Source organism: Macrosteles quadrilineatus, unplaced genomic scaffold (assembly GCF_028750875.1).
Source record: "Macrosteles quadrilineatus isolate MER2022 unplaced genomic scaffold, UCM_ALF_1.0 Scaffold_3__2_contigs__length_128488019, whole genome shotgun sequence".
NCBI lineage: Eukaryota > Metazoa > Arthropoda > Insecta > Hemiptera > Cicadellidae > Macrosteles > Macrosteles quadrilineatus.
Window position 1 is genome coordinate 27,780,177 of NW_026542596.1, and position 26,465 is coordinate 27,806,641.

Below are 26,465 nucleotides of genomic sequence, written 5' to 3' on the forward strand. Positions count from 1 at the left end.
CGTAGAAATTGTGCTTTAAAGAAAATAGACAAAGTTTATAACCTAGGCCTAAAGCTTAGGAATAACCACCGAGTCTGAAAATTGTGAATCCTTTAAAATTCGTAGTGCATCGATTCATGCGTAATTTGAGGGATTTAACAAACTCCAATCAGAAATAATTGCTTTGAAAAGTCAATTAAGTGAATCAGATTATAGTGAAGTAGAAGAGTTTTCTGATAGTTTTAGTGACAAATAGTACTACATTTTAACTGTTTGTCAAAGATCGTCCCTCCCAAAATTGAAGAAGTACAATTACTTATTCCTCGATCTGAAACTAATCATTCGCCTGTACAAAGCCAAGCTAATTTACCTAAAATTAATTTTTTTTCTACATTTTCTTGCAACTTCAAAAAATGGCCTAGCTTTTTATGATTTATTTAGGCAACTATGAAAATAAATCATTGTTAAACATTGAACGGTTCATGTACCTTATTGGCTCATGTACAAATGATGCATTGAGGTTAGCAAAAAATCTCCCCATAACTGATGTCAATTATACAATTACTTGGCAAAGTTTTGTATCTAGATTCCAAAATAAGCGTGCTACATGTTACTTGGATGGAATACAAAACATATCTCCAGTAACTTCAAAATCTCCAAAGGCTTTGAGAAACTTCATTGATACCTTATCTGAAAATACAAGTGCCTTAAAACACTAGGCGTACCTGTTGAGCAGTGAAGCTTTCTCTTGCTTCACAGTGTTGTTTGCAAAATCGAACATAAAATGAGCACTGATTTTGAACTTAAACATTCTGATATTGAATTGCCTACTTTTGGCAATTTAGTTTTCTAGATGAAAAATGTAGAGCCCTTGAAACTATCCAGAATTCTGTGATAGAAATTTCCGTAAATAAATCGTATAAGCATACGCAATACACTAATAATGAGCCTTCTTTTCATCAAAGAGCCTGTGTATCTAATGTCAATGCAGTACAATGCTTATTTTGCAAGGAAGCTCACACAATTTATAAATGCGAAAGTTTTGGACGACAAACTCCGGCTCAGCGTAGGGATTGGATTAAAGCACAGAATGCTTTAATTGTTTACGGACTTCACATAAACTAAATGTGTGTACTTCAAAGACTAGCTGTTTCAAATGTGGAGCAAGACGTAGGTATAACAGTTTGCTACATAATGATGATGTTGGTCTAACCAACAAGGCTCAGGCTAGGGTAGGGCAGAATAATAAAGTAGGTCCTAATGAAAATTCCATTCATCCAGCTGAAAACGTAAGTCAAGTCCCTTGCATGCATGCAGCAGTGTTAGGTCTTCCTTAGTTTTGTCTTCCTTAGAAACTGCTTTAATTCATATAAATCAGATAGATCAGGTCAATTCCATCCAATTAGAACTTTGATTGATTCTGTATCTCAAACTTTCTTTATAACTGAAGAATTGTTGTCAGCGCCTGTGCCATCCTCGAAATAAATTCAATGAACAAGTATCTGGTATTGCAGAATCTACTGTTTTCTACTAAAGGAGTTGTATCGTGCACTCTAAAACCTCGTTTTGATTCTGAACTTTGCCTTCAAACTAATGCTGTGATTCTTAAGAAAATTACATCTCAAATGCCTTCTATCTCCCTTCCAGAATATATCAAAGACGAATACAAACATTTTGAAATTGCAGATCATACTTTTTGACGCACCAGGAAAAATTTAATTTTTGTTGGGTGCAGACTTGTACCCTGAGGTAATGGATGGCGGGCGGATGCATGCTCCCAAAGGTTACCCCGTTCCTTACTAAAGTAGTTTCGGATATATTTTGATGGGTCCAATCGTTTTTAACGGCAAAATACAGCCATATGAACAGGTTTCATCTATTTATTGTTTTCAATTTTGTAACCATTAAACATTCTTTAGACGATTAACTTAGACGATTTGGGGTATTAGAAGAAGTTCCAGTCTATGCATCAGTTAACCCGGAAGAAGAAAAATGTGAGATGATCTATTGTAATGTTGTAAAACGGAATCAGGAAGGAAGGTACATAGTTCCGCTCCCTTTTACAGGCGAAGATCCCAATATTGGAGAGTCGTTTAGGTATGCTGCTTCTTGTTTCAGAAACTTAGAACGTAAACTATGTCCTAAACAAGAATCCTTAAGAAAGGATTATTCTAAGTTCATTCACGAATAATGACCATATGGAACATTTAGGCCTACCTCATGGTGAGATTGGCATAAAGGCCTTTTCACACCGGCGTACTGGGCGTACTGTACGTAAAGTACGTACGCGGTCCTTTCACACCGCACAGAAACTTCCAAAACGTACACTTGTTCGTTTGCAGTCAGACAAGTAACACTGGCTGAGCACGTGGTTTTGAAGTGTTCACTGCGCATGCGCGAGCCCATGTACGCCACGTACGTTTTAGAAAAATCGCTCTCCGAGCGATTCACACAAAACCATCGCGTACGTACTGTACGTACAGTACGTTCTGTACGCGCGGTGTGAACGAACTCATATGATAACATGGGCAGCGATTTGTTGAAAAAAACGTACCAAACGCCCAGTACGCCGGTGTGAAAAGGCCTTAATTAATTGTTATCTTCCACATCATCTAGTGTTTGAAGAAGCTAGCTCCACTACTAAGTTGAGAGTTGTATTTAATGCACCTGGTCACATTTACTGCAGATATATGCAAAATGTATCGACAGATCTTACTTGATAGTAGACATCAACCGTATCAAGCTATTGTTTGGCGCGATTCTCCCTCTGAACCCTTACAAACATACATGTTAAACACTGTGACTTATGGTGTGTCATCTGCTCCATTTTTGGCAATTCGAATTCTGCAACAGCTAGCTTTGGATGAAGGAAACAAATATCTATTAGCAGCAAAGGTTTTGATGGATGATATCTATGTTGATGATGATAATTGTAACTGGTTCTGATTCTCTAAAGTCTACTAGCTATAAAAAATCAACTGATTGAGATTCTAAAGGTGGTGGCTTCCAACGTAGGAAGTGGTCAAGCGATGAAGCGGAATCCCTATTGAGCATCAAGAAGTTCCGTTACGATTTGATGGTGATGATAAGGAGACTATAAAGGTTTTAGGCATCCGATGGGAATCTAAACTAGATGTTTTTACGTTTCATGTTGACGTGCAGTCCTTAAATTCTTCACCCTTTACTAAAAGAGATATATTGTCCTGTCTGTCAAAAATATTTGATCCTCTAGGCTATGTGAGTCCTGTTATATTTTTGGGCTAAACATCTAATGCAACAGTTGTGGACTTAAGGTACAGGTTGGGATGATCTATTGCCCCCTTCATTACAAGAATCATTAAGAGATTTTGTACTTCATCAACTTCCTGAACTGGAAAAACTATCATAGCCTCTATACTTGCATCATTCTTCATCTTCCTGTGAGCTTCATGGATTTTGTGATACATCAGAAAACAGTTACTGTGGAGTTGTGTATCTCAGCTCTAAAAAGAACATGGTGATAACCAAAGCAAAAGGCAAAAACGAAGGTTTCACCCTTGAAAAGAGTATCAGTTACAAAATTAGAGCGTTGTGGTGCTCATTTGTGAATGAAGTTGTGAACTCTTAATGCGAGTAAAAATACGTGTATTCAGTAAAAAGATAAAGTGAACAATAATAATTTAATTAATGGTACCTAAATAAATAAACATCATATGATAAATAAAAATTAATGTACAGGTAAGTATACCGTAGTCAGAAGGCACTTACTACAGTGAACAAAATGTTGAGAACATTTTTAAGTAATCACTTTGAACTGTTCTGTTAATACTGTTCAATGAAATGGCGACCATACATAGTAGGTATTTTAAGCCAAGTATGAATGGAGATGAGTGTAGGATGAGTGGCGCGATCTTGTAGTCTTGTTAGTGACTAAGGCCGACATTCCTTAGACACGGCTGTTAATTAATAGCCCATACAGCAAATGGCAACTAAGGGACCTACAGTTTATAGTGGAATCCGAACCACATTTTTCCTTGGTATATACGAATTGGTCTTATTCATAAAAATAGGTATATTACTGGTGTGAAACTCTAACTGTAACATCTTTTCAAGATGAGGATGAATGGCCTAAACAACCCATCCCAGAATCAGTTAAGACAAACCTTCCAGAAATTAAACAATCTCTTGGTCTTTTACCGTTACCAGTATCGCATCCACAGTGCATGCCTATAAATATCCACAATTCGTGACCTCCTAGTAGCTGGATTACAGGACTGGTTAGTCTGGATATGACTGAATTCGGTTTTTTGCCACTGATAAAATTTGTATATAATGTATATAAACAAACATAAGAACTAAATAATTGTTGTAAATACCTGCATTTACGTGATCAATGTGTTGCTAAATTGCAACCGGTTTCGACTCACAAAGGAGTCATCGCCGGGCCAGTACAAATGTCATGTTAAAGATCTTGGGGAAACAACAAATTTTACACAACTCAAAATAAATACAATTTTGATGAAGTTCGTATATGTGTTCGTATGTGGTAGGTACTAATCCATAGTTTTTTTTTATATATATATTTGAAATTTTCATTTTTAAAGGTGATCTACCACGGTACCGGCAATGAAAAATATCAGTTATTCAAGAAAATTGCTCGAAAGATTTTGATTTAGTACGGTATGTTATGGTCCCTCTTTAACTCTTTAACAGAATGTGGTACAACCTTAAATGCTGTAAGAGTTACGGTTTAAAAGTTATTGATTTTTTTTTGTGATTTTACCCATCAAACCATATCAATTTATTAATAAATTAGTGAGATGGGGACGCCACCGAAGTAAGTATTTTAACCCAAATATGAGTAGGATGAGTGTAGGATGGAGTGAGATGATCTCAGATGATCTGATGTGTAGCTTTGTTACTGACTAAGATCAGCTGTTTCGTTTCATTAGCCAGTAGGATAATTTATTTAAAGCCAATGATCATAAACAGCTGAGTCCAGTTTCGGAAACCGGTGACCTTTTTTTAGTTATGTGAGCACCATAACCACTCGGCTACACAAGCCAGTCAAGCTGCTACTCCCACTGGATAAAACCCCATTATAAGAGTTGTTGACAAATTATGTATTTGGGATAGATGCATATTATTGCGTGTTGCATGACACGATCTATTGCACTCTATGTGTTTGATGACCAATAAAGAATCTGAATCTAAAGTTGTGTCAGTTGTTGATACCGCTTATTTTTTAAACATGTTGTAAATACTGAAAGAGTATATTTCTGTAGCCGTGATATAACTATAATATTAAATTGGGCAATTAGAGAGAGAACAACACACTAAAGCAAAATAAGAGAGACATTCCTCATTTTTTAGGGTTAAAATGATTGTAGTGTAGCGTAGTGTGGCATATAGAAATTCATTTTGTTAGAAGTTGCTGCAGCGGGGTATTATTTCCATTTGGTTAAACTAGTATTTATTAGAAATAGCAATAACAAATTGTGGTACTTTCGTATTATATCCACCACACCGATAAATCGACTTACATATAAGATTTTAATTAGTTTAAATAACAAAACCTTCCTAACCTAACCTAAGGGTTTTATTTTACCAATTTAGGTGTTATTGGTATAATACAAAGTACCCAAACACTACAAAACACGCTCCTTGATACACTGATTCAATGATTTATTTGGCCATTAAGCATAAGCAATAGGCTAAGTCACTTACAATAAAGTAAATAATAAATAGTCCATCTCTTGATTCACAAATAAAATGCAAGTTAGATAAATATAATAATAAGGAAACAAATAAAACCATGCAAAACAAAACTGTAGCAAAACCATGCAAAAAAAACAGGCAAGAAAATAGACATGCAAGGCAGTCAGTGCATGAGCATTACCTATAACAAAACTGGTAGTCCTACTTTATAAAATTCAGACAGGTCATAAAAAGGGTTTTCTATCAACCAGTCCTTCATTACTGCCTTGAACCTTGAAATAGGCAAGTCCCTTATGGCTACTGGTAGGTGGTGGAAAAATCTGTAACCTGAAACAGGGAAGCATTTAATTGTTCTGCTCTTATTTCACACGAGTTCTAACAGTAAGGGTGTATGTTTGATCATGTGAGGAGTATGTTTAATCTATGATCATAGTTAAAAGGAGTAGATGACCTGAGACTAGGCTATTCTATGATTAATCTATAACTAAATCATTAACAGTTCAAGTTTTGAGGAAATTAGTTATTTGTACGACTAATTATACTACACAAATCATTTGGTGATTTATTTTTACTCTTAACAAATGAATAGAAGCTATATGTAAAACATTTATATATGTATATATTACATCACTTATAATCAACAGTCTTAAGGCTACAAGCTTGTATACCATAGTATTTTTTATACTATTTTTGGAAAATCAGGTGTTATCTTCTCTGTTTTATTCTATTGTCTCCTGTCCCTGTGGCCTGTCTGTAGTCTGTTTTCAAGTCCAAGTGTTTTGTTGTTTTGTTTAGTTTTTTGTTGTGATCGGATCGGTCTGACGGCCTGTTTCTGTTCTGTTAGTTTTAGTTCTTGGTTCTGGTTGTTGGTTGTCGGTTGTCAGATGAATCATGAATGATGAATCCCAGCTCCGATAGTTTAATAGTTTAGTTAAGTTTAAGTTACTCGCTCAGTGCAGTGTGTTGTGTTGTGTTGTCCTTCGTCTATGTATCAATTAATTAATTGTCGGTTGGTTTGTCTGGACTCATCCCAGTGTGTTTTTCTTTTTTTCCTAGCAGTTAATTTTCATGACTAGGCCTACTATGAAATAAGTTAAACAGTTGCAGTTTAATTGGTAAATCGATAATGAATTGAACTAGGGATATTATAGGTAATTCATAACCCAAAGTGACGATGTTTCATTTTCGCAGCACATATGCCAAAGTCACTTTCGCAGCACTGAGTTTTATTGTTGGTAAGCCCTTTTACTACAGGCTATGTTTACATTTAAGATATGCATAACTGTCTTTATATTTTATCTCCTAATACCATTGCACCTCTGCTAAAGAGACAAGCATCACTTGGTATAGCTTCACAGTTCTCAAACTAATTGGCACAAAGATATGCTAAGCTTACTGTAGTAGCCTAGTGATGGGAATTAGAAACAAACGATGCTACCGGTTATTGCGCACCAACCGATTCATCCGATGCCGGCTAACTTAAGTTGACTTTACTTTCATCCGGATGAACCATCCATTCTAGCCTATCATGTGAATCAGACAAATCTTAATCTGTAAAACCACCTGTTCCACATTTTTCATTCAATTGTAAAACCATCCGTCCCGCATTTTCATTCGTTTGAACTACGAATTAATTATTTAATTGGGCTTATAACTTTCTGAAACTGCATTGAATGGTGAAATGAATATATCTGTACACCAATGAGTTAAGTTAGTAACTTATTTCAGGCCGAATTTAGCCAAACAACTGGTAATTATGGCTGCACTTTACTTTAGGTCCTACACTCATTCGAATGAAAATATCGATTATTCGATAATATATCGTTTGGTTGGTTAGGTTAGGTTAACCTTAAGTTACCTAACTAACCAAACGATATATCGAATGAAACAATCGATTAATCGATTATATTGATCGATATTTTCATTCGAATGAGTGTAGGACCTAAAGTAAAGTGCAGCCGTAATTATATATGAGGGTGACCAAGTGAGTTCTATAGTACCTAATTTATATATCATTAGAAACTAGATTTTTCACCTGAAAATAATGGTGCAAAATTTTTTCTGCTGCCACAAAAATGAATTTACTACGATTTTTTGAAGTTTATTTTAATGTTTTATTAAGAACATTGAATCTGCAGTACAATGTCTACACTGTAAAATCGAAGTTAATAGCACAATTCACATTTATTGATTAAATATTTATTTTAATGTAAATATTACCCTCACAATCCACACATAGAAAGATAATTAACGTTAATTTAAGTAGGCTATCTTTAACTTATGTAGGCATATTATTTGATTAAAACTAATTAACATTAATAAACACCTCTAGGTCGGACATATTTAATCTGGATCTGGGGACTGGATTGGATGATGAATTGAAGGAATTCATTTAGTTCTTCTCTTCACTTAGGTTTTGACCATGTAACCGTTATGTCCCGTAAGGATAATAGTGTAGTGGCAGTTTTAATAAAATGAATAAACAACAAATTGACATTATTCTAACCTAACCTAACCCAACCAAACTTCTCGGACAGTTTAAAATTTGTTTTATAAGTTGAAAAAGACATGTGAGGTTGGTAGGTTGGATGTTATGTGGACTCGTGACTGTATTAGGCCTAAGTCCTTTGAAGGTAGGTTAGATTAGGGAAGTTAAAGTTTAGGTTACAATGAATCGAGTAGTTGATTTATATCTCCAGACTGTTTAAGCACTTTGTAAAAAGTACAACAAACACAAATAACTAGGTGGCGTTCGCAGAGGCATCCACAAAATTGAGCGGAGTCATCAAGGGTTCATATTATATTGTTTTTGTCATACTGCAGTAAAAACAGTCGTCACTGGTGCATGCTTTGCGGGTCTAAAGTAGCATTTTTACTCTTTAGGGAATAAAATTTGTTTTTAGCCTCTATAAAGTAAAACTCAGCTGTTGTCAACTTAGTTGTAAATTTCTATTGTAAACTATTGAATACGTATCGAAATATGTAACGATTCGTGCTTCATAATCATTTTAACCTACAGTCTACAGTCTCTTCCCATAGCATTTTAGCATTGCAGATACATTAATCCATTCCCACACTCAACACTGCCCACCTTTACTACTTCCTTCACCATCCCCTACGTCGTGGACCTGTTTCCCTCTCTTCCCATAGCATTTTAGGATTGCAGATACATTAATGTAATTGCCAAATACACTTCCCACACTCTGCACTGCAAGCCTTACTACTTCCTTCATCATTTCCTACGTCATAGACCTGTTTCCATCCCTTCTCATAGCATTTAAGTATTAGATACATTTATCTAACTGCCCAAACGGTTCCCTCACTCTGCACTGCCAGCTTTTACTACTTCCTTCACTACTTCCTACGTTGTGGGGCCTGTTTCCTTCCCTTCTCATAGCATTTTAGGATTGAAGATACATGAATCTAACTGCCACAGACGGTTCTCACAATATGTTCATACTTTACTACTTCCTAAGCCACTTCCTACATCGTGGACCTGTTTTCATCACTTTCCATAGCATTTTAGTATTTTAGATACGTTAATCTAATTGTCACAAACATTGCCCACATTCCACACTGCCTAGCCTTTACTACTTCTTTCACCATTTTCTATGTCGTGGCCATGCTTCCATCCCTTCTCATAGCATTTCAGCATTGCAGATACATTAATCTAACTGCTACAAACTGTTTCCAGTTCCCAAACTCCACACTGCTCGCCTTACTACTTCCTTAACCTCTTCTTACGTCGCAGACCTGTTTCCCTCTCTTCCCATACTAGAATTTTAAGATTGTAGATACCAAGATACCTTAATCTAATCGTCATAAACAGTTCCCACACTCCGGACGGCGGACAGCTCGCCTTGACTACTTCCTTCACCACTTCGTACATCGCGGACCTGTTTTCCTCCCTTCCCATAGCATTTTAGGATTGCAAAACCCTTAATCTAATGGTCATAAACAGATCCCATACCCCGAACAGCTCGCCTTTACTACTTCCTTCACCACTTCCTACGTCGCGGACCTGTTTCCTTCCCTTCCAATAGCATTTTAGGATTGCAGATACCTTAATCTAATTGTCATAAACAGTTCCCACACTTTGGACAGCTCGCCTTGACTACTTCCTTCACCACTTCGTACATCGCGGACCTGTTTTCCTCCCGTCTCATAGCATTTTAGGTTTGTAGATACCATAATCTAATGGTCATAAACAGTTCCCACACTCCGGACAGCTCGCCTTGACTACTTCCTTCACCACTTCGTACATCGCGGACCTGTTTTCCTCCCTTCCCATAGCATTTTAGGATTGCAAAACCCTTAATCTATCTAATGGTCATAAACAGATCCCATACCCCGAACAGCTCGCCTTAACTACTTCCTTCACCACTCCCTACGTCGCGGACCTGTTTCCTTCCCTTCCAATAGCATTTTAGGATGCAGATACCTTAATCTAATTGTCATAAACAGTTCCCACTCTCCGGACAGCTCGCCTTGACTACTTCCTTCACCACTTCGTACATCGCGGACCTGTTTTCCTCCCTTCCCATAGCATTTTAGGATTGCAAAACCCTTAATCTAATGGTCATAAACAGATCCCATACCCCGAACAGCTCGCCTTTACTACTTCCTTCACCACTTCCTACGTCGCGGACCTGTTTCCTTCCCTTCCAATAGCATTTTAGGATTGCAGATACCTTAATCTAATTGTCATAAACAGTTCCCACACTTTGGACAGCTCGCCTTGACTACTTCCTTCACCACTTCGTACATCGCGGACCTGTTTTCCTCCCGTCCCATAGCATTTTAGGTTTGTAGATACCATAATCTAATGGTCATAAACAGTTCCCACACTCCGGACAGCTCGCCTTGACTACTTCCTTCACCACTTCGTACATCGCGGACCTGTTTTCCTCCCTTCCCATAGCATTTTAGGATTGCAAAACCCTTAATCTATCTAATGGTCATAAACAGATCCCATACCCCGAACAGCTCGCCTTAACTACTTCCTTCACCACTCCCTACGTCGCGGACCTGTTTCCTTCCCTTCCAATAGCAATTTAGGATGCAGATACCTTAATCTAATTGTCATAAACAGTTCCCACTCTCCGGACAGCTAGCCTTGACTACTTCCTTCACCACTTCCTACGTCGCGGACCTGTTTCCTCCCTTCCCATAGAATTTTAGGAATGCAGATGCCTACCTAAATCTCATAGTCTTAAACAGTTTCCACACTCCAGACTGCTCACCTTTACTACTTCCTTCACCACTTCCTACGTCACGGACTTCAAGCTCGTGTCGTCATTTGATTATATTTATGATCCATTCCACCGTTTATGTTCTAATATCTGTGGAATAATGCTAACAGCTATTTATTTATCTACTGCATTCAAAAGTCAACAGCTGATCATATGTCTTTGTTTATGTGTCAAATACTGCTTCCATAAGGATTACATTGAAACTTTGAGACCCAGTGGGGCGGATTCCTGAGAGACTTTTTTAACGCCATATAGATGTTGGCACTCACCGATATGGTCTTTATCACCATGCATAATTTGAAAACGATTGATTCAGCCGTCTAGGAGGAGTTTGCGTATTACGAAATGCATAAAAGTCGACGTATAAGAGCTTCGCTCAATAATTTCAAAAATGCTGCGCAGCTAATTTGATTAAATGGTACTTACTATCAAATGTTTTATACTACTGCCACATTGTATAACACTACTACATTATATTCAATGTTGAATACAACACAATATTATATATAAAAAACTAAATAGTGTTATACACGAATACTATAAAAAAAATATTTGTCTAGTATTCGTGGTGTTAAATAGGATATATTCAATGCTAATTCGTAATGATTGTCATTCAAAAGTCTTTGGAAAATTACAAGAAAACATAAGATTTGTTAAAATAAAACACGTTTTGCTCGCACTGACGTCAATATGCACACACCTTCTTTCATACGCCTTGGTACCTAAATACTTACAAGTATACCCTCGAATTAGGAAGTATTTACTTGCAAGTAAAGAGTCGCTTTCATTCACAAGAGTTTACTTGGAGGAATGAATAGGCCTACTTGCAAGTATTTACTCGCAAGTAAATACTTGCTCTACTTGTTTTTATTCACTCGGCCCATTGACTGTTTACAATTAACATATGTCCTTCTTCTCACTTTTTAATTTCTGACAACAGCTGGAGTTTCATAACAATGCTTGAACTGAAACATTGATTCCCCTGAAACTAGACCCAATTTTTATTAAAAAATACCCCCGCCGCAGCAAACCTGCAGACTAAGCGAATTTCTATTCGCCTGATTGGATTTACACTAAAATGTCTCCTTAAAAATATCGTATTTATTCCCTATTTAAATAACATTGGTTTAACGAGTAGGTACTTAGGATGCTGCAACAAGGAGGGGAAAAAGGTGTTTTTTTTTTTTTTTTGTAAAATGTTAATAGCCTAGTTTAGTATGAAATGAATGCATTTTCCAAATTTGACACATGTTGCTAACGGACACATATATATAAATATATATATATATATATATATATATATATATATGAATTTGAATGGATGGTGTTTTTGGCATCTAGGGACCTCAAAACGAAAAAGTAAATCGGTCCCGGGTCCAGGTCTTACCATGAGTACTACGGTAATAGCTTATTCCCTATGGGAAATTCGCTAAAAGTAAGTGCATTTTCTATTCTACTTGATTGTAAATTATGGGTATTAACTGTTGCTGCCATTTCAAAGTGCATTTTCTTTTACATAATTATTGACCTATTCCATTTAAAAATATGGATCTGTTCAGAACTACTAACAGATAACACAAAGTAAATAACTATAAATCACTCATTTTAGTAATCTGGTTTTGTATTTTCATTTCTTATCTGTGGTGTCCTAAAGATGATAGCCCCTAATAGACAGAATTATTAGGCCTAACAAATTTAGTGCATAAAATTTATTTCATTCAAGAAAATTAAAAGTCCCATCCATTTCTTTAAGTACTCCCACAACCTCATTTTATCTTAATTTTTTGCCACTCACAAGTATTTGCTTTATAAACAAACTATTCTTCTATCCACTTAATTGTTCTGACTTTGTATTCAAATTTAATTATCAAATTGAGGTGGAGAAAGCGGTGTTTCATTGAATTACTAAACGTTGACATCGATATCTATCTTGTTTATGGTATCCAGATTAAGGAGACGGCAAAGAAGGATTAGATTAGAATGAATAATTTGAAGCTTTTGTTGGCTAGAACCAGTTTTACTGTAATATTAAGGATCTTCTGAAATTTTCAACTGGCAGTGCAAGCAAGAGTCATTCCTTCATAAGGTTTCCAACTTATGGTCAGTTTCAAATTACATTCCATACAAACCCTCCCCTCCCCCCAAAAAAAGTGTTTAGACTTCAGTAAGATTCTCTCGTTATACTAACTACACCTGTCAACCTAAATGGTGAACTCAAAAAAAAATACCTGGTCATTAAAATCAACTTGTGCAGTATTACAATCACATGAATATTAACTATGCACATCCATTCTATTTGACATTTTTAAATACTAATTTATTCAAAGTGTAATTTTTGTGCTGCAACCAGGCTCGAGCATGGATCAGAGGTTCTTCTTTTGAGTGTTCTCGTGAGATAGAGTAGATAAGGTGTGATACCCTCTTCTGATTATAGGTTATTTTCAATCACCTACCTTGAGGAATACCTAGAATCAGATAACATTAAATAACCAGTATCTTGTCTTGGCGAATCATAGGTCGGGCCTATGTGCAATATAGTGTATCAATTAATTGTATTCTTGTCATTTTGGTTTCAGTTAATAGGCCTAGTGCAAGGCAGGAATAACCCCTGCCTTGTCAAAGTCGTCAGAAAATCTTGTGTATGTTACCTACCCTTCTGTACTAGGCCTAATCAATATTATTCTAAATAGCAATTTTTTTAAGTAGGCCTACCTTGTCTATTAAGAAAAGAAGAAGAAAAATAGTTATGCTTTTCACAAATCTAATATAATGGTGTTAACCTGTCAGAAAACTTACCAAACCAACCAAAAGTAGGTAATGAAAATTAGTTTACCAGGAAATAAAATTAGAAGCAACTTAATATTATATATTATGCTTTGTGATGACAAATTAGGTGTGTATGAATTAACATTACTTTTTAAATAATTAATTTTAATTACCAGTATTTTAATAAATGGGATAAGAGTCCTACATAACAGACTGTACATTTATGTGTGTTTGTACAAAAGTCTGCTTTAGAAAATTAAGGAGATAGCTCCCAAAACTCAAATCCATAGGTATCCAATATTTCTCTATAAACTCATTGGGTTTCATTTCTTTATAAATACTATTAACAGTGGTTTTAAATGTAAATTATTTTTTGTACATTATTTAATTTGACATCCCTGTTACAGTTTTGTTGCTGTACAAAAGCTGGGTTCAGACAGAAGGCCTTTTGGACACCCAGCTTAGGGAAGAGAGAGACAGTGAACGGCATGAGGTGTGTTAAACATTGTTTTTGTGAGCTTTATGTTTGTCGTGTGAATCAAATGATAAGCCTAAATCTTTCTACGTTTATTTTGGCACCACACTGTTTGTTGCAGAATTGGGAACAATACTTGTTGGGGTATTGGAAATTAAATTTTGAATGAAAACCTGTAATGTTCATTAATCACTCTTGTGCAACTTATTCAATACAATAAACGATACGATTATAAAAATAGTTTATAGGCCAATTTAAAGTTAAAATAATTAAAATTTGTCATGTAATATTTAAGCATCTAAAAGCCTATCAGAATATTATCTTTCAGCACAGTATTTGATTCTATGTTTATAAACAAGTTTCATCATTTACGTTAGAAGCCCTGCTAATGCCATTAAGTTGATATTTTGAAGGGAGGTGTATCAATACACGATAAATATGTGACTCACAAACCAACCAACCTGTTCACAACAATGTATTGTGCTGCTGTTGTAATCACCTTAGTGTTTTTTGCACCAGTGATGGGTTAATCTGACTGTTTCAGAAGGCCAGGGCAACCCCAGGGGCCTGTTTCATAACAGAATACAAACTAATAATATTAGTATGTTATGAAACGAGCCCCAGATGTCTCTTTTCTATTTCTGCTCCATCTGTTTTCAGTTCCCTATCTCTCAAATATTCCCTTGTTGAGGTTGACATCCTGTTTTGATTGCTATCTGACCACAACACTGATATATTTTTGAATACTGTATAAGTCTCTTTTTAAATTCATTACATCTATTTTTATCACTGTAAAGTTTTAATGTTCTGAATAAAACCTAAAAAGTAACTGACCGTTTCTTTACCAGTTCAAATATGCTCTACAACTGGAGGTTTTAGTTGTTCTTTTATCAAATTGTCTGCTCTTCACTACAACAGAAATGCATAAAAAATAAATATTGAAAAACCTCTGGCCATTTATATTTTAATATTTTTAGAACAGTGTATTTCAAGCTGTACCATTTACCAGTGATTAACCGCCAATATTATCAATCATATTCATATCTAGGCCATATATTTACTTGAATTCATAACCTAAGTTAAAGCAACTTTGATAGCTTGCTTTGTATCCAAACAAAATCTTTGTTCTTAAAACTTACTCCCTGTGAAAATTTAGAATCTCCAATTATACTTAAAGCTTGTAAATTAATTAAGCACAAATTTGATTTATATATGTCTAGAAATATGAATATACTGTGGTAAGCCTCTAGGACCCTAAACTCAACATTTGTTTGATATTTTAAATCTTACCTTAAAAAAACCTATACAATACGTTCTTGGTGGCAAACTTTCAAAATTTTTTACTAGTCAGATTTTTTTGGTACTGTACTTGACAATATTTTCCGAGAGGTCCTGATTTAAATTGCATAACTATTTAACTGCATCAGTGTTCAATAAAATATTGTCACAGGTGATTAAATAGCACAAAAATACATTCTAAAACAGATTCATTTGTATAGGTGGGTGGTGAAGGAGATCATTCCCGTCACTTTATAGATGTGACGGCTCTAGAGGAGGCGCAGCAGCGGATCAGACAATTGGAGACCAAACTCAAATCCCTCGACCGACGGATACCCAAGGCTTTCCCCACTGTGAGATTTCTCAGTTACAGAGCCAAGAAACGCATCCTGGTAACTGTTACTTTATTTCTTATAAGTTTTTTTTTTTTCAGACTAATTATTAGACACATTTTATTTAAATAAGGCAAATGATTGCAGAATCTTTTTGTGTGGGGATATCTGGAATTCTTTAAAAAAATATGTTATAACAAACAAAATTACAATACTGAATAATCTAATGAGTTCTATGGGTAAAAAATAGGGCATACACCCTTGAAAACTTTTAAATTTACCTAATTGTAACACAGACTATATAAGTTAGTATTTGTCATTTTTTCTTATCGATCCGAATGTCATACATCTAATGTTGACTTCCTTCAACATCTGACCATTAAAATCTTCGACTTCAGTCAGAGTAAAATTAGAACCACATCATAAGCTCAAATATTATTTTCAAAAGTTTATCTACACTACCATAAAATCAAAAATACCAGCCATTTCCATTTTTATTGCCATTTTCATTTTCATTAAATAGGCTACACAATTTTAATTTCTGTATCCTAATAAATCTAAATATAAATAATGATAATAATACAAAAATAATATTGACGTTCACCTCAGATAAATTATAACACGTAGGCTTTTTCTGGAGCATAATTTGTTTACTCCCATTCCACAAGTGAAGTGACCAATTTGTTGCCCAAACTAGCAGTTATTGTTCTGGTTCTATCCACTTTTAACTGTCTTGTTCCGAACAATCTGGCATGTTGGACAAATTACTTTGGGCAGTATTTAGATTGTTGAAAACTTAATTACTGATGTGGGAGAGTCAGGAGCTATCCGCAGAGTCGGGAGGGATCAGCAGAATCAAGAGCCATCAAAATCAAATAAAAATTGTAGACGTCGATTGTATTTCGTACTTAATAAAATTCAGATGTATTTTATTTTAATAATTAATAACGCTTGTTTTACTACTAAAATCATAGATAGCACCTTTAAAAACAGAATAATGGCTTGCCAACCAACAGTTTCCTTTTAACGCTCTTAAATTGGCGGTATTTTCGCTATTCTTGCAGTAACGAGTATTTTAAGCAGCCACACATCAATCCGGCATCATTTTCAATAATCTGGCTACACCCAAGTCCCAAAAGTGCCAGATAAGCAAGCAACTACTAGTTGTCATCATTGTGGTTGTGAAGAGTTGCAATAAACACAGATACAAACTTGAATACACGAACAAAGAACTATTAAAAAAATATTTGGCCAAATTAGTGATAGTGGATGTGTGGTGTTGCTGGCAGACGGTGAGTCATGACATCCAGTGTCTGCTACCATTATTTCTTACTTGACATATTCTTTGTTTAATGGTCAATATGTATGTATTGACTATTCACAATCCCAGTGGTATAGAGGATTGTATTAAATTACTTAATTGTCATTTTAATAATGGAAATGGACTTTTTGAAAATGATCATAAAACAGGAAAAAAATAGGATCACTTGACAGTACAATAGGTATTTTTCACCTTTCATTTGCCAAAACAAGATCTAGAAGCTAAAAATGTTTAAATCCATGGATCGACATTAAGAAAATAATGTTATGTGTATTAAGATGACATTTTTTTCCTATGTTTAGGTGACAGGAGGTGCCGGGTTTGTCGGGTCACATCTGGTTGACCGACTCATGATGGGAGGCCACGAGGTCACCGTGGTGGACAACTTCTTCACCGGCCGCAAGACTAACGTCGACCACTGGATGGGCCATGAGAACTTTGAGCTGATCCACCAAGACATTGTCAACCCTCTGTTCATAGAGGTGGACGAGATCTACCACCTGGCCAGCCCTGCCAGTCCACCTCATTACATGTTCAATCCTGTCAAGACAATCAAGACCAACACAATCGGCACAATCAATGTTCTTGGTTCGTATCATTATTATGCTTTTATTAGGCATGGGCCTTATTTTACTTTTAGTTTGAGACATGACGGGGCAGGATTTTTTCCCCTGATTTTTGGAACGAGAACCAAAGGCTAAAGGGGTTTTTAGAGTAAAAATTCTTGCAGATGGCAATCATGAAAAACAAAATCAATTTGGAGTCTTTATGGCACTGTTGTACAAGAATTGGATACATCGGTAACAAGAATCATTTGCAAAAATTAAATACTAATGCCCGGAAGTCATTGGGATATTCAAAACAAAAGGTTGATTTTTTTGTCCTAGGATGCTAGGTCTAGCCTGGGATTGTTAAGGTCTATATTAACAACAACACCTGGATTTGGACTATGTCCTTACAAACAACGTAAACATTTCAATGGCACAGATAATCATTAAATATATACTATTTCCTGCTTAAAATTATCAACTAAAGTAAAAACCGAGTTTAACACCTAGAATCTTCATCGTGAAGCAATCCTAGATTGTTTTTCATTCTTTATCAATCCCATTTTTTAGTTTCACCAGTTATCATGTCATTCAAACATTTAAATGTTAGTGATGTGTGAGGAGCTATAATCATCCCTTGCATCTGTGCAGGTCTAGCAAAGAGAGTTAAGGCCAGAGTGTTGATTGCCAGCACATCGGAAGTTTATGGGGATCCGGAAGTTCATCCTCAGCCTGAAACTTACTGGGGCCATGTCAATCCTATAGGTAGGTGTCTTTGTATTAAGACAGCTTATCTAGCTTAGAATTGCTTTGTTGTTACTTCCTGACAACAGAAGCGCTAGCCAGTCTCTCAGTTAGTACATTAACCGAGAATTTTACGGGAAAGATATGTGGTCTTCAAGTCTACGTATTTTTTCAATGTTCAAAGTCTTTTGAATGTATGAGAAATGAAGTAAAACATGTTATTATGTCTAATTTCAAATTTTTTACCTGATTTCTTAATAATCCAGTATTTCTCCAAAACCTTGATTTTAATTTTGCTCTAATTATTCAGTTGCTTTGGCAATGTGTGAATTATTTGAATTTAAATCTACTGTCTTAAAATTTTTTTTTTATATGGTCGTGTGTAAAATGTCTGTTGTGTATTTTAAGGTAAACAAAACATAATTGTTTCTTTGTGTTTATTAAGTTTTGTGCAAACTTTAGAGTTGGACATTAATTAGTTAAGATTCCAAATCAAAATTTTCAGTTTTACAAATTTAGTCTACGATACAGTATTGGTGAAAAGAAACAAGCCTTGTGGAATGCCACCTCTTGTTGTGCAAGGTCAAAGTAGTAATCGGTTGCTTACGCAATTCTTTTAAACGCAATAGGTATTTGGAACCTTGTAAGTAATTACTGGCTTTTAATTTTACTTAAAGTCACTGTCATCGTGCAATTTTATTTATGTAGGCCTACAGTAGAACCCCTCATTTCCGACCTCGGAATAACTGACTGCTTGTTATATCCGACCTAGTGTTCGCCGTCTACTTGTTTTCTTTTTGAGGGCGATAGCGCCAAGTGCGATCAGTTAACCGAAAGGCCAATCGCGGATGTTGCCGTAATCACAGTAGATGATCACCACTGTTGCCAATAATAAGTGCTGCCGCCGTCGCGGGAGACAATTACCAAAGTCGCAGAGACTTCAGGCTACGCTCACGGGTGTTGTCTCGGTCGATTACCAAGGCCGCGGAGACTGCAGGCTATGCTCCTTCTTATATACAATCTTTTGGGCGTTCCAACCTTGCCCCGGTCCTGTCAAGGACGGATATGAGGCGTTCTACTGTTATAACTCAAAAGTTAAAGAATGCCTCTTTGTAGTGTAATTAAACAGTGTTGGTTGTTCGTAAAGCTTCCACCTTCATTCTGACTGAAAGATTCTAAATAATTTTCTACTTAATTTTCAATTGGAATGAGGATGTGTTGAAAAAGTATGTCAGTATATTATGGATTTTTTTAACAAACCAAAGATTTCTTTATTAATTCAGGTGAATTATTCTCTGGTTAATAAGCTTAAAACTCAAACCTTGTATTATGTCTACAGGAGTTAAATTATTTTTAGGAGTTAAACTCCTAGAAATTCATAGACATATATTTAATTTTTGTTTTATTTTATCTTAATTTTAGGCTTACCAAACAAAATTGTTTTGTTTTCGCTGTTTAGGCCCAAGAGCTTGTTATGATGAGGGCAAACGAGTGGCCGAGACACTCAGTTACGCGTACGCCAAACATGACAAGGTGTCAGTGCGAGTGGCGCGCATATTCAACACTTACGGACCTCGCATGCACATGGACGACGGCAGGGTCGTGTCTAACTTCATTCTGCAAGCATTACGAAATGAGACTATAACTGTAAGTCAGTGTTTTGTCTGTTCCCCGTGCATTGTTTTCAATGATTTATTTCGTTCAAGTAATTTTGTGTCTCATAATACACACTAGCGGTTTTTCTCTGCAAAGAACAATTTCATAAAGAGGATATCAAATAAGTATCAATCCTTGCAAAAGGAAACATTTTACTGTACTTACAGACTTAAAAAATTACAAATTGTAGATGCCACCAAAGTACATAATAAGATGTTGTCAAAATTATTTAACTTAAATGGTGAAAACCAGGAACTTCAAATCTTTAAACTAAAACCAAAGTTTTAACAATCAAATCCTGAATCTCAAAATCTAAACCCATAACCCTTTTTTTTACTTATCTGATTAAAGTGAGAAAAAGTTAAGGTAGCCTAATAGTAAAATTTTTACACAATCAGAATTTTATGAAATAGGACTCCTGACCCAGACATAACAACATGAATAACACAGATAATAGGGGACACTTTAAACCTACAAAAATATTTGTTTTACTACAAGCATTGAAATAAATTAAACTTCTGACTGCCACATAATAACATGAATTTGAGATCAACACTTTTTCAAAACTTTCCAATCAAATTCCAAATTTTTCCTAAGTTTGTTCAAAGTTTTGGAAGTTTTGAAATTCGAGATTCTGTTTTAACACATCAATCACTAGTTTTCAATGAAGTGTATGTTTAAGTAATTTTTGCTGAAAGTAATCATGACGCATTGTGATGCCTGTGTTTTGTTTAATGAATAATCACTGCAAAGTTTAATGTAAAAAAAGAGAAAATCAATCCAGTATCAATCCATGTGAAAGAAACTATTTTGACTACCTGCAGACATTAAAATGGTCTAGATGCCACGAAATACACAATAAGCTGAGAAATAGCATTGAGTATACACATATAAGAGGGGTCAGATAATGCTAATAGTTGTTACCGATTTTGGTAGCATAGTTCAGGCCGCTGACACTTGGGTCGCGGTAGTCTGTCAGTAGTGCAGTGCGCCTTTGAGGACCTTTTAATCATTTAGTATTAAACATGTATTATAAAACAACGAAAGCAATAATAAAAAAAAAACAAACTGCCTAACCGACAAGCCCGAGGTGGAGTAGTTCGGGCCGCTGACACTACTCTGCAACAGCGTTGTTCAGGTAACGATAACCTCCATTGAGTGGATACTCTAGTACGTGTATACTCAATGGAAATAGTAAAGTTACTTCAACAACATTAATCTTATGTTGTGGTAAATTCTCTTTTCTAAATCACTTTGGATAAGAGGTGTTCGTTAAAGGGTGGTGTCATTAAAAGAGGCAAAAATAAATAGTCCAAGAAAACAGACACTCCTACAACAAAATAGGTTTATATTGTGTTGCCTTGCCTTGATTTGAAGTGCAGATTAATGGCATTTTCCATCACACATTTGTCAAATCTAAATATTCTTGAGAGCAATGATAAGCTATAAAATAGCTAGTAAAGGACATAGCATCCAAGAAAAATTGAATACTGGCTGTTTGGTAAGGCGTCTACAGTAGACTATTTTAAATAATCACTTTCCTGGAATTTAGATTTTTTAACATTTATTTTTAGGGGTTTCCAGGCTTAACAACCTTTTAGAAATGGAATTTGTAAATATTAACCCCTAAAGTCTAAAGATGATGTATTCACATGCCTTTGTTTTGTGCAAAAAACATACTCAATTGTAGTTGATTTTTTAAATTTCCCGGACATTATAAGTTGCATTTTTCATAGGTGTACGGAAGAGGCAATCAGACTAGATCGTTCCAGTATGTGTCGGATCTTGTGGACGGGTTGATTGCTCTGATGAATTCCAACTTTACTCAACCCATCAATATTGGCAACCCTGTGGAGCACTCTATAAAAGGTTACATTTTATCTTCAATAATTGCTTTTCCTTGTTGTAACTGATTAAATGATTGGTATTTGTGTATTAATACTTAGTAGTCTACAGTCTATCTATACATATTATAGTTATTTCAACAGTAGCCTACACTTCTTTTGGTGATTTGTGCCATGGTTATATTTATGCCTCCAATCTGTTTCTTATTGTCTGAAAATAAATCGCCAGCTTATTTTGATTATCATCAAAAAAATGTGTTGGCCAAAAAAGAAGGAACTAAGAATTATTTGAAAACGCTCCTAGAATTATTTATTCCTTTAAAACATTAAACATCCTCAAAGGTTAGTTGTATAATTCACGAGTAACAGTTGTTAGTATGAAGTGGGGTAGCACAAATGTAACTAACTCTGAAACTGTCTTAACGCAAAGTATTATATTGCAATTTAGAAATGGAAATATGAAATATCCATCCCGACTTTTCTAAAATTCTTTCTTCTGTGAATTAGTTGCTGGTACAAACCAGAGGGAATTAGTTTATCATGTATCCATCACTATTGTTCCTGTCTTGTTGTGCAGAGTTTGCCGTTATTATCAAGAAGCTGGTGGGAGGAAACAATCCGATCTCACTCTCTGCGGCTGTGGAGGACGATCCCCAGCGGAGGAAACCTGACATATCTCGGGCCAAGAAGTACCTCAATTGGGAACCCAAAGTGAGTTTGCTACGACCCTGTTGGTGTCAATAGCTAAGTTCCTACAATCAAGACAAGAGGAATGTTTAATAAGATGTTCAAATCATGTAATACCCTACCTTATTCATTCGAGGGTAGTTTCTTCCTTTGGGTAAACTCTGCACGGGTAGGCTTGAAAACTGAACCGACATTTTTTAAAGACCTAAATTGACAGATTAAATTACCAACACTAAATCAACAGAAGCAAACCTTATAAACAAACAAGCAGATTTCTTCTATGTTACTCATATTGATTGATGTCTAGGGCTTGGTTGCATTAATAGGTACACGGGACTTAGTTTGCTACTAGTCAATGTACCATTATAATGCTAAATCATCAACTAATAATGATTCAATTGAACTCTACAGGTTTCTCTAGAAGATGGACTAAAGAGGACGATAGCATACTTCAGGGAAGTGCTTGCAGAAAACAAAGGCAGACGACTCACAATACCAGTGGTAACAGATGGTTTTAGTCCAGGGTAATCGGTCTATGAATTTTAAATGTTGGTGAATCAGTAAAAGGAATTAATTTTGAAAGACTTCACTTACACCAATTAAATGTTTGCTTGTGAATAGTGTGTTGCCTTTCCAAGTAGTCTTAGTATAAAAAAGTATATATAAAGGGGTAGAAAGTAGTATCTTTGACTATTGATACAACTAAATATTCCATCCCCATGTTAAAGTTGTCGCCAGTTTTTCGCCAAATTCGTCATACGGTAGTTGATGTGAGTCACTGACAGATTAGGCTGATCCAAATTACAAATTTCTGTCGAATACACAATGTCTGTTACCAAGTCAAACTGATGGATCGATTTATTATGAGCTATAGCAACTGTCATGATCTATGTCAGCAACAAAAATAAGGTAGGTAATAGAATTTTAAACACTAGCAAATTCTGTGACTGACTCACACAACTTCTTTTTTTTATTGGGGCAGCTGGTTCATATAGATGGGATGTATACTTTAATATCCAATAGACAATGGTAGTATTAAACATAGGCAGTCTATAAGGCCTGCTGGAACTCGTCAATATTGGTTGAATCTTGATTTTTGTAATATTTGGATTAAATAAGAAATCAAATAAATGACAAAAGTTTTAAATTTCTTACAATACAAATTGAATTGTCTGAAATTTTAGAAACGACTACAGTAAGGCAACAGTAATCAACCAGTTGAGAGGCATGCATGTATGTTAGCCTACATGGCCCTTCTTAGTCATTTTTTACTACATATACACTAGTACTGACTTTTCATCCTAGTTTGCCTCACTAGTTACAACTAAGCCTAACTTTCTGTCTCAACTTAAAATTAAGCTTAGAAAACATTTTTCATGCTAAATTGATTAGTTTTACCAGTCAGTTTTGTTTATGAAGGACCAAAAAGTAAAATCGTGGTTGAAATGAGTCTATTATTGTTAAAATTAAGTGAAGTAAACCGTTTCTAATTGGTTTTTATTGTTCATTTAGGGTTTGTGAGTAAATTTTAGTAAAATTACAGTTAAAGCTTATGAATCACTTGCTCACTATAAAATGTACTATGTGCCAAACTCGTGTGAGAAGAATAAACTTTTGTGTAAATATGTACAGAGCGTCATATGTTGAGGTGAGATCGGTACATAGCAGGTCCTGTGCTAGAGAGAAGGGAATTGTTCCTAAATCGTTTATGTTGTTTCATTTTAATTTTAAACTTGGGAAAATTTAAATATAGTTTTAGAATTTGTTTGTATGACTGTTGCTGAATGGACACAGAATTAATTGTATTTTAGAAACAGTTCCCAACTCACAAGGCTGTGTGTCTGTTTTCTGTGATATTTAATTTTAGCTTTAGCTCTTCTTGTACAGGGTGTTACTATAGTTGATTTGTCATTAATTATAGCTCAAGACTCTTGTCTTCGTGTGTAAACAGTTTTATGGTTTTATATATAAGACATGTACACAAATGTATAAAAGGGTGTTTAATCTAGTTGTTTGATGTAAGATACATTCTTTTTTTATTTAGAAAATTTACTTCTCGGATGTGAGGAGCTTGAAAAGAGGAAATTGGAAAGGTATAGGGCGGAAGTTGAAAAGTAAAAAATCTAGGTTTTAAAATGTATTTATTTAATTAAAATCTTTTAGACATCCTGCTACAAAAATCCATAAATAAGATTACTAACTAAAAATCATATTGTAGAGTCATAGCAAATTTAAAATTATGAAAATATCAATTTGAGGTAGGAAAATAGTTTTGATAGGGTGTTGAGTCTTGCCCTGATTTTCTTGTCATAAATCATTTGTAACTGAGATATTGAATTTTTAATTTTCAATGTTGATTAAATTATCAAATGCCTACCACATTGATCACATTGATGTCAATAAACTGTTGTTTTCAATGGCAAATATTGCTTGCAATTTCTCTGTGTACCCGGTTTTCATAATGAGGTATCCTTAATAACATAACTGTTCCGATATTTCCATTCTGTTGTATACTTACCCTGAGTTGATTGCTTTGATATGCACCTACCACATAAAAACAGTTTAAATTTATTGTGAACCAATAGGTTATTGTCCGATTTAGAGTTACTTAAACAGATAGTCATTTTGTGCAATAATGTTACTATAGTTGTAAGTTTATAAGAATATAGTTTATAGTTAATATTTTAGTGTAAATATTATATTCATCCTACTCCCAAAATTATATCTACAATTTTTAAAGTGCCTTGTTTAAGATGTTTACTTTGTTAAAATGTCAATTAATAAATGTTAATAATAATGTATTTAAATTGTGGATCTATATTTATGCATTTAAAGCTTTGTTTAATTAAAAAATATATAGTAAAGAGTAAACAAATTATTGTTTATGGTTTGATGTTAGCTTATCAATGCAAAATGTTTTATGTATAATCACTTTTCAATGTGAAAATTTTGACAAATGTTAGCTTTCTGAAGATTAAGAGTGTGATGAACTTGTACTTTCTGTTATAAATATTTTAACAGGTACAACTTAATTTTGTATTACAACCGACTCATTTATTTGATCCTAATTCTCTCATCACAGTAAACGCAAATGGCACATTGGGTACTTTGGTGCTGCTGGATCATAGAACATAGACAATAGACATTTTCATTTTTTTATTTCTTCAAGAAATACAATGGCAACACAAAAATCCAGAATATTAAACAGTTGACATTTTCTTTGTGTTGAAAATTGGGTCGGTTTCCTGTTGCGTTCTTCAGGTTGTTTGGAAGAGAGTTGATGAATTTGCGGCCAATATAAGAGGGTTTTCTGCTGTAATGTGTAGTGTGGTGGATCGGAAGGCTGCTCTTCTGGTGTGGCAGGAGTGAAACTTCTCATTTCTGGGAAGGATAGTTTTTTTAGCGAATTTCCCTATAGGGAAGTAGCTATTACCGTAGGTCTCATGGTAAGACTTAGGCCCGGGACCGATCTACTTTTTCATTTTAATGTCCCCAGAGGCCAAAAACACCATTCGTTCAAATTTTTATATATGTATATATATATATATATATAGGTATATATATATATATAGGTATATATATATATAGATTTATATATATATGTGTCCGTGAACACGATAACTTGAGTAATTTTTATCCGATTTTGATGAAATTTGGTTTGAAGGTGTAAGGCGGGATAAACTTGAATGAGTTCGCGATCCAGCTAGATCGGACCATGGGAACAGGGTTTTATGGGGGGTTTTATTGGGTAAAAATTGGTTTTTCTCACTTTTTACCCTCAAAACACAAAATTTCCCAATTTTTCTCTGAACCTTCTTAAAGAGCTTAAAAAAACAAACAATTCAGTATATCAAAGTGTTTTTGTACGGTTATTGGTTACGGAGAA

At 35.0% G+C, this 26,465-nt stretch overlaps 1 protein-coding gene across 1 annotated transcript; it reads left to right on the forward strand.

The window, feature by feature from the left end:
• Positions 1-6,561: 6,561 nt before the first annotated feature.
• On the forward strand, positions 6,562-25,624 carry LOC128990410 (UDP-glucuronic acid decarboxylase 1). The gene is made up of 9 exons (XM_054412762.1): positions 6,562-6,911; positions 14,102-14,187; positions 15,669-15,839; positions 17,403-17,688; positions 18,300-18,413; positions 19,852-20,039; positions 21,785-21,917; positions 22,470-22,603; positions 22,991-25,624. Exons 1-9 carry the CDS (start codon positions 6,851-6,853, stop codon positions 23,105-23,107), a joined length of 1,290 nt encoding a protein of 429 aa, XP_054268737.1. The 5' UTR covers positions 6,562-6,850; the 3' UTR covers positions 23,108-25,624.
• The last annotated feature ends 841 nt before the right edge of the window (positions 25,625-26,465 follow it).